This window comes from Agrilus planipennis, unplaced genomic scaffold (genome assembly GCF_000699045.2).
Source record: "Agrilus planipennis isolate EAB-ADULT unplaced genomic scaffold, Apla_2.0 scaffold28, whole genome shotgun sequence".
In the NCBI taxonomy this organism is placed as follows: domain Eukaryota; kingdom Metazoa; phylum Arthropoda; class Insecta; order Coleoptera; family Buprestidae; genus Agrilus; species Agrilus planipennis.
In genome coordinates this window covers 856,363-865,416 of record NW_020438897.1, presented here as the reverse complement: position 1 = coordinate 865,416, position 9,054 = coordinate 856,363, and the positions used below count along the sequence as shown (strand labels likewise).

General features: G+C 31.7%; 1 protein-coding gene across 3 annotated transcripts in view; it reads right to left on the bottom strand.

The window, feature by feature from the left end:
• Positions 1–357: 357 nt before the first annotated feature.
• Positions 358–9,054, bottom strand: part of LOC108744561 (regulator of G-protein signaling 11) — an 83,157-nt gene continuing 74,460 nt past the window's right edge. Inside the window, exons 13-14 of one of the 3 annotated variants that reach the window (XM_025973188.1) lie at positions 5,871–6,401; positions 358–532 (exon numbers count right to left, since the gene is read on the bottom strand). In XM_025973188.1, the coding sequence (XP_025828973.1) occupies positions 466–532; positions 5,871–6,401 (598 nt within the window). In that variant the 3' untranslated portion in view covers positions 358–465. Of the gene's footprint in view, positions 4,273–5,870; positions 6,402–9,054 lie in introns of all 3 variants that reach the window. The other 2 variants (XM_025973189.1, XM_025973190.1) reach the window with 2 other exon arrangements.

The window sequence follows — 9,054 nt, the reverse complement described above, 5'->3', positions numbered from 1 at the left end:
AAAATTACAATTTTTTAAAATTTCAATAACTTTTTAACGGTTTAGTGAATCGATTTGTAATTTTTACAGGAGTTTTAGAATTGAATAAGGAACGTTCTTCCAAATTTTTATTTGTCTCGTAGCATTTTGACATACCTCCCAAACATCCTTAATACATTTTATTGGCTTTTGACTGTCATACCGAGTAACGAACAATTTAGAGGGATCGATAAAACAGTATCGGAGTCAGGGATCAGGATGGACGTAGAATTCAGTTTTTAATAATTTCAAACGAATTTAGTTCGTATGAATAGCACTCTAAACAAAGAGGTAGTTATTAAATAAAAATGTTTATACATTTTGTATATTTATTTACACTACAATTACTTAAGTTTAATTATCTGTCAACAATGTTTCATTTCAGACAAAATTACAACGTAACAGTAATAATGTTCTACTTACAAATATAAAACTATATACACATCACTATGTTCTCACTGTTGCCATCTTTAGATAATAATGTGGTAGTAGAACAACTGCTGGTCTAACTTTTCTGAAGGTAATATTTAATTGTGACTATTTAAATATTTACGTATTAGATCACATTGTAATGTTTATGAAAGTTGACTAAGTATTCTGTTTTCTCATTTTTTTTTTTTTTTTGAATGAGTATTGGAAACGACAAAAATTTTACTCAAGCAAAACATGTTGATTTTTCTTGCAGTATTTATTATTATCATCATCTATACCACATGTTACAATAGAGGTCGTGTCAGTTCTAGGATACTTACTGTTTTATTTATTATTTTTTTAACTATACACATTACAAAAAATAACACTATCAACTTTTACATTTGACATAATGGTAACTGTTATGTTTTTTTCGAAATAGATAATATTTCGAAATAGTACCTATAGCAAATGGACTATTAAGATACTCCTTTCAATAACATTACTACAACGACTTAAACTAAATTCTTATCGAAGGTAATCATTAACCCTTTTTAATTCATTTAATAAATAATATTACACAGATATTTATCTTCTTATTGTATTGTCCTGATTGGTGGAATGTTAAGTGTGACAATTTGTCATCGACTCCACAAGATAATTTCAGGATTAATTTGAAGCAGAAGGATTTTTCCTTAAATTGTGGGTAGGTTTCAAAATATCGAAATTAAGACGTTAATAGTTTCAATTGCGGCCGATAACGCCTACGCTTTTAATCGTTTTAATTTAAATTTACACTGTTGTTTCGCAAGCGCGTGTTACTAGATAATAATGAAACATGTTAAAGGATTATTATTAAAAGAAATATCTTGTTTAAGTACCGTACCATGTAATAATAATATTAGGCCACAGTTTAACACTTAGGTATGCCGATTATATTAAACCTCTTAAGCATTTTCTAATAACAATTCCACTTAATTATAATTTTATTTAATTACTCAATATTTCTACATTCTAAGAAAAAATAAGCACGTATTATCACCAGTGTAATCTGTAAGATTTACTTTTACGGCGGATAAGCAAATTTTCGCCACTATAATAAAGCCATCACCTGAATCCTTCGATTTTCGAAAGATCAGTGATACTGTATTTTTGCTTTTCATATAATTTTTAGCGCCAATACTTTGGTGTCTTATATTATGAAATTTTCAAAAACTAAGTATATTTTGACATTCAGATATTTAAAAGTCAAAGGTATTTTATTTTGACAAAATTAGTAACTTTTAATACCTTTAATTTTATTTTAAAAAATTACTGTTCTCAATAATAATTCCTTCATCTTAATCATGATGATTGTTATTAAGGTTTTTGAATGAATATATTTAATTATTTCAGTTAGGTTCGACTATTTGGAATAAAAATTGGAAAAGTTTCTTCGTTTTCTTGATTGTGAAAAATATTATGTACCTCTGCTACATGTTCAAGAACAAATAATTACAATCAGCACATGATAAGCGAGGAATGTTACATAATTAGACAATAAATTTTTTTATTCAGTTCTATAATCTAAAATAGTGTTTGTTATACACCTTAATAGGTAACACATTAAAATGGAGTAAATGGAGTTTACTAACGGATTCATAAGATTTATAAAATTCAACACTGTGTTCTAAATATCAATCTCCTGTAACATAGCTCCGCCATTTTGAAAAATAAAAATGAAGAGTTGTGCTGAAGTGTGCGAGTCTTTTGCTTTAATATACTGTTTTGCAAATATATTTCTTTAAAAATAAGTAATTTTTCGGTTAGGTTAGGTTATTAATACATTTTTTTTAAAATTAGTAATTTTTCGGTTACCTTAGGCTACGTTATAGTAGATTTGGTTATTTTATGACATGACTCATATGAATTTATTCAAAAAATGGCGGGACTAACTTATTTTTCATTTAATTATACTAGTGGGCAGTTGTTTTTTGTTAATACAGAGTGTTGTGAAGCAACACATTATTGCACATTACAATCACAATTCAGGACAATGCATCTTTCTTATTTTTCAAAAATGGCGGAGATAAGTCACCGGACATACGTTATTATGGTTATTATACTTATTGGCGCAATAGCGTACAATTGAGTCTAGATCGGTATATAGCCTAATTATAAGATTAGGGCCCTGTCATAAGTTCATCGGTTCGAAACCATCGTTCGTTGATCAAATTTTACCTTTTTTAAGGTAAACTGTTACAGACAGCGAACACTTTTTTTAATAAAATCCTTTAAATATTTAATCACGGGGTTGCAAAGCTGTAACTTATTTGTTTATTGCTTTAAACCCTCAGAGATGTAGTAGCAAGTTTCGAATTACAAAAGCCTTAGTTATACACTTCAAAATATTTATTATTTCTTTTCAACAAATGCTTGAAATTAAGTTTTCTTTAAGGACATGGAAGTAACGGTTTTTGTTTCGAGGACTATTCTACTGTTCACTCAAACGAGAGTCATATACGAACAGTAGTTTTCACTGTACGGGATTGTGGGTGGACTAAAGTTGGTCACCTTTTTTCATCAACCGTTCCAAACACTTGAAAACGAGCGCTTGTGCACGAATCTCGTACGAGTGAACAGTATAATAATTGTCCTCCTCTGTTGCATTTCATTTGTTCAAGTGTTAGGTTAGGTTAGGTTAGGTTAGGCCAGCATAGATTGCGCTGGATTGACTTGGGTTGGATTGTATTATGTTTGGTCATGTTAGAATGGGTTGGTAACGAAGGGAACGTACGGCAAGGTAGCATGGCGGAAGTTTGACCGGGTTAGGCTAGGTTATGTTAGGTTAGGTTATGTTAGGTTAGGTTAGGTTATGCTAGACTAGACTGTGCTAGCATAGGGTGCGCTGGATTTAATGATGATTTAATTGCTGCATTAGTTGCGTTTTTCCCTGATAGTAAAATAAGGATCGTTATCATATTACGTTTGTCTTACTAATAGTACAACACCTACACATAAAACTAAGTATGTGACATCTAGACAATCATTTTACTAAAATAGACATTGACACCGCTTATAGAGGAAATTACTTGTCTAAAAGTAGCTATAAGTAAATTGTGCAGAAAATTCTTTTCAAAACGTGCTCTGTTAGATATTACGATAAATAATAGATATAATATAATATAATATGTGATATTTGGGTAGACAAAAATGTATACGATTAGCTCACGTCACGGTACAGCAATAAGTACATTTAAATACACGTAACATCTATTTTTTGTATTATTTAAAGAGACTCTTTGGAAACTGCACCGTTTTAACCAAAGAGACCTTGCTTAATGTTTTTTTCTTTTTTTTTAGGATATTTGTAACATTCATAGAACATACATTGAAATCGAATAGTAATAGAACATGAATATCAGATAGTAACATCGACACGTAAAAGTTTTATTAATAATTATTAAAACGATCCTGAAGTGATACTACCAGCGTTTCTGGAATAGGGGTGTCCTTTAAAAAAATAAAGTAACGCTGGTTGCAAACTACAGGGCTCAATTGCAGAAAGCAATCAGTTAATGTACATTATTTTTCAAAGGACGATGACTTTAATATGATAGTTTAAATTATCCATTGACGAATCTGATTTATCTTTACTTTGTTAAGGAATGACTATTTAATATTTTGTTGAAAGGTAAAAAAACGCTAATATCTCTGAGGATTTGCAATATTCGTATTTTTGATTATTGGAATTTCAAATGAATGAGAAAAACATCCGGTATTGAAGTACAAAGTTGCGCATTTTAAAGATGCCCGAATGTGACGTAAGTCTTAACGAATGGAGCGTCTGTTCTGCATGTTTCTCTGCAACAAATGTAGTAATAAATTGTTTTTGAAATCGTTGAAGAGTTAACCAAATTATTCAAACTGAGTGAACAAAAGCAGTTAGTGCTTTATAATACATACGTCGTATATGCTAAAGTAGTACCGAAAGAAGGGCGAAGAATCGTTGTATTACCTATTTTATATTTTATTTTGGCATATCAAAAAATCGTGTAATTCTACCATCACTATAACTGACGTCCTTCCCTATAATACCAGTCAAAGTATATTACGCTCAGTTTTAGTACCTTTTTTAGATTTTCGCATCGTTTAGAATGGGTATATTATAACAGAGTAATGTTGTTGGTCTCATATTCATAAAGACCTTTAAAAAATTAATTAATGGAATCGAAAGTAATGTTTTATATTAATTGTTCACATCAATTGTAACAATAACACGCTAGCCAATGTGGGACAAACTGGGAGATCCTTCAATCAAAGGATTACAGAACACAGGAGGAGCTATACTAATGGGAAAACTGATTATACATATGCAGAGCATTTATTAAAGAAAAAAACATACTTTTAATGATAATTTTCAATTTTTAGAAGAATTACCAAAAAAGCCATAAATTAAATTTAGCTGAAAGTCTTTATATTAATAAATACAGTAAATTAAATATTTTACTAAATGATGAAATAGACGTAAATAGCTCTCCGTTATTAAATTTAAATTTGTATTCGAAAAATTAATATCATACCTTGTCCCTCCCTTTCGTTGTTCCCACTCCATATAATTTGTAAACTTTTAGTATTTGTGCTAATTTTGTAACAATTTTAATTACAATATATCTTCACCTGAAGAAGACAATGCTTTGATGAAACAATTGTTGTGAACAATTAACATATATTTTTGAAACTTTACTTTCGTTTCCTTTAATTGATTATGAAGTTTCAACAAGTAAAACCTTATACCATTAATTATAAAAAATCTTTACCCCATACGTAGCTTGATTTTTTTTTTTTTTTCGAAAATATTTATTTTTGTGAAGAACGTGACGTTGAACTGATCACGACCATATTTGTCTATACGAAGAAAATAGTACGTAATTAGTTAAATGTCCGAATTATCAGTTAACTGTGACGAAGAAGTGATTGCTATTTTTTTCGTATACATAAATGTAAGCATAAGGTCGATTAATGCTGTAGATCCGGTCATGATCTAATCACGATCCGATCATAATCAAGAAAAACTTGTAGCATAGATATTGTATGACATTATTCACATTGTACGACATGGTCAGTAGCAGTATATTTCTCTCCAACGATATTTTGATGTAAACCATGACTGGATCGTGAACGGCATATCTAATGTTTTTACTTCAATAATCATATCTGACATGTTTTTTTTTCCGTAACTCTATGGCAATCATTAGATCTTTCATATATGTTTTGAATTGAAAGTGAGAAAATAGTTGGTTCAGTAACTTTGTTGAATGATACCATTTAGACTATTTACTCAACATTTCTGCTGTAAAAAGCTTCAACATGAATGTATCTTAACTGATATAATAGTGGGGACTAAGCTTTAACTTAATTTGTGACTTTGTGGTCAGTGAGTAATATATATAAGTACTTACTCGTCTTCCCAAGGACACACATCATTACTTTTGGCTTCTGTTTCCTTTGAAGTGACGGTTTCGAATTCAACAATTTCGCTTATGGGCGATTCAGCGTCGGGTTCCGCCAAAGGCGCCAGAGGTTGTTGTTGCTTTTGCTGTTGACTGGTACAAGGAATTTCTGTCATGGGAGACGCTGGATTTTCGTCACTCTTTCGGCCCGCCGTTTCGGCTAACGGTGTCGCGACATTCGCAGTCGACGCCACGTCGTCGATCACGGAACTGACGCTAATTATGGGTGGACTGATGCCACTCACTGAACACGTTTTCGTCAAACTGGAGCTTTTTCGCAATGTCTTGGAGGCGCATACTCCATCGCGCTTGTTATTATTGTCTATATCACTAAATAAAGGAGATGCTGCGGACGATGGGCCTGATTCTTCGAATGAGGACAACGAGGGCCTGTTACTGCTTTCCGTAAATCTAATTGGCACGGAAACCGAAGCACGGCGCTGCTCTGTGCCTGCCGCCATCAATACTTTCGAAGGAGGTCTAAAAGGAATGCTAACGTTTTTATTGTTAATCGATGAAATAAACGGACCAGTGGTATGTTTTGGGATACATTTACTAGTTACTGCAACAATAAAAGATGTGCGTGTCACAAGACTTAGAATAGAAGTAAAACTTCTTATGATTAATATGCTTATTTTATAATAATGGCGACATTTATCATGCTTCCATTGGTTTTTTCTTACATCGTTTTGCAAAGTATATGTACATGTAAAAGTAAATTAATATTAAACTATCCATTGTCAGTAATTACTTATAAACCTATTCGCGTGGAAAGTAAGTTAGTATACTTCATTTAAAGTAGAAAGATGAGACTGTGGTAAATATTAATTAAAAATTAAAAGGAATACTCACCCTTAATTACCACAAATAATTTTATTTGAGCGGACACGTGTTTCGGCCACTTCATAAGTGGGCATTATCAACGCGAGACACGGGCAACGGGCATTATCAAGTCTCGCGTTGATAATGCCCACGTATGAAGTGGGCGAAACACGTGTCCGCTCTAATAAAATTATTTGTGGTAATTAGGGGTGAGTATTCCTTTTAATTTTTAATATACTTCATTTACTTTCTTTAGCGATGTGCCCCTTCCATTGTTTTGGATGCGTGCTGGCAAAATCGTAGGTAGGAAGAAAGAAGCTCATTATACTCTCGACTCTTGTTCATTAAACATACTTTTTCATACAGTACCTGCCAAAAGTTTTGTTCAATTATGAATAGTAGTGCGAGTCGAAAAGAAGCGTTAAAGCCTTTAATATGTCTTTAAATATAAATAAGCATCTTGTCNTGCACGAATCTCGTACGAGTGAACAGTATAATAATTGTCCTCCTCTGTTGCATTTCATTTGTTCAAGTGTTAGGTTAGGTTAGGTTAGGTTAGGCCAGCATAGATTGCGCTGGATTGACTTGGGTTGGATTGTATTATGTTTGGTCATGTTAGAATGGGTTGGTAACGAAGGGAACGTACGGCAAGGTAGCATGGCGGAAGTTTGACCGGGTTAGGCTAGGTTATGTTAGGTTAGGTTATGTTAGGTTAGGTTAGGTTATGCTAGACTAGACTGTGCTAGCATAGGGTGCGCTGGATTTAATGATGATTTAATTGCTGCATTAGTTGCGTTTTTCCCTGATAGTAAAATAAGGATCGTTATCATATTACGTTTGTCTTACTAATAGTACAACACCTACACATAAAACTAAGTATGTGACATCTAGACAATCATTTTACTAAAATAGACATTGACACCGCTTATAGAGGAAATTACTTGTCTAAAAGTAGCTATAAGTAAATTGTGCAGAAAATTCTTTTCAAAACGTGCTCTGTTAGATATTACGATAAATAATAGATATAATATAATATAATATGTGATATTTGGGTAGACAAAAATGTATACGATTAGCTCACGTCACGGTACAGCAATAAGTACATTTAAATACACGTAACATCTATTTTTTGTATTATTTAAAGAGACTCTTTGGAAACTGCACCGTTTTAACCAAAGAGACCTTGCTTAATGTTTTTTTCTTTTTTTTTAGGATATTTGTAACATTCATAGAACATACATTGAAATCGAATAGTAATAGAACATGAATATCAGATAGTAACATCGACACGTAAAAGTTTTATTAATAATTATTAAAACGATCCTGAAGTGATACTACCAGCGTTTCTGGAATAGGGGTGTCCTTTAAAAAAATAAAGTAACGCTGGTTGCAAACTACAGGGCTCAATTGCAGAAAGCAATCAGTTAATGTACATTATTTTTCAAAGGACGATGACTTTAATATGATAGTTTAAATTATCCATTGACGAATCTGATTTATCTTTACTTTGTTAAGGAATGACTATTTAATATTTTGTTGAAAGGTAAAAAAACGCTAATATCTCTGAGGATTTGCAATATTCGTATTTTTGATTATTGGAATTTCAAATGAATGAGAAAAACATCCGGTATTGAAGTACAAAGTTGCGCATTTTAAAGATGCCCGAATGTGACGTAAGTCTTAACGAATGGAGCGTCTGTTCTGCATGTTTCTCTGCAACAAATGTAGTAATAAATTGTTTTTGAAATCGTTGAAGAGTTAACCAAATTATTCAAACTGAGTGAACAAAAGCAGTTAGTGCTTTATAATACATACGTCGTATATGCTAAAGTAGTACCGAAAGAAGGGCGAAGAATCGTTGTATTACCTATTTTATATTTTATTTTGGCATATCAAAAAATCGTGTAATTCTACCATCACTATAACTGACGTCCTTCCCTATAATACCAGTCAAAGTATATTACGCTCAGTTTTAGTACCTTTTTTAGATTTTCGCATCGTTTAGAATGGGTATATTATAACAGAGTAATGTTGTTGGTCTCATATTCATAAAGACCTTTAAAAAATTAATTAATGGAATCGAAAGTAATGTTTTATATTAATTGTTCACATCAATTGTAACAATAACACGCTAGCCAATGTGGGACAAACTGGGAGATCCTTCAATCAAAGGATTACAGAACACAGGAGGAGCTATACTAATGGGAAAACTGATTATACATATGCAGAGCATTTATTAAAGAAAAAAACATACTTTTAATGATAATTTTCAATTTTTAGAAGAATTACCAAAAAAGCCATAAATTAAATT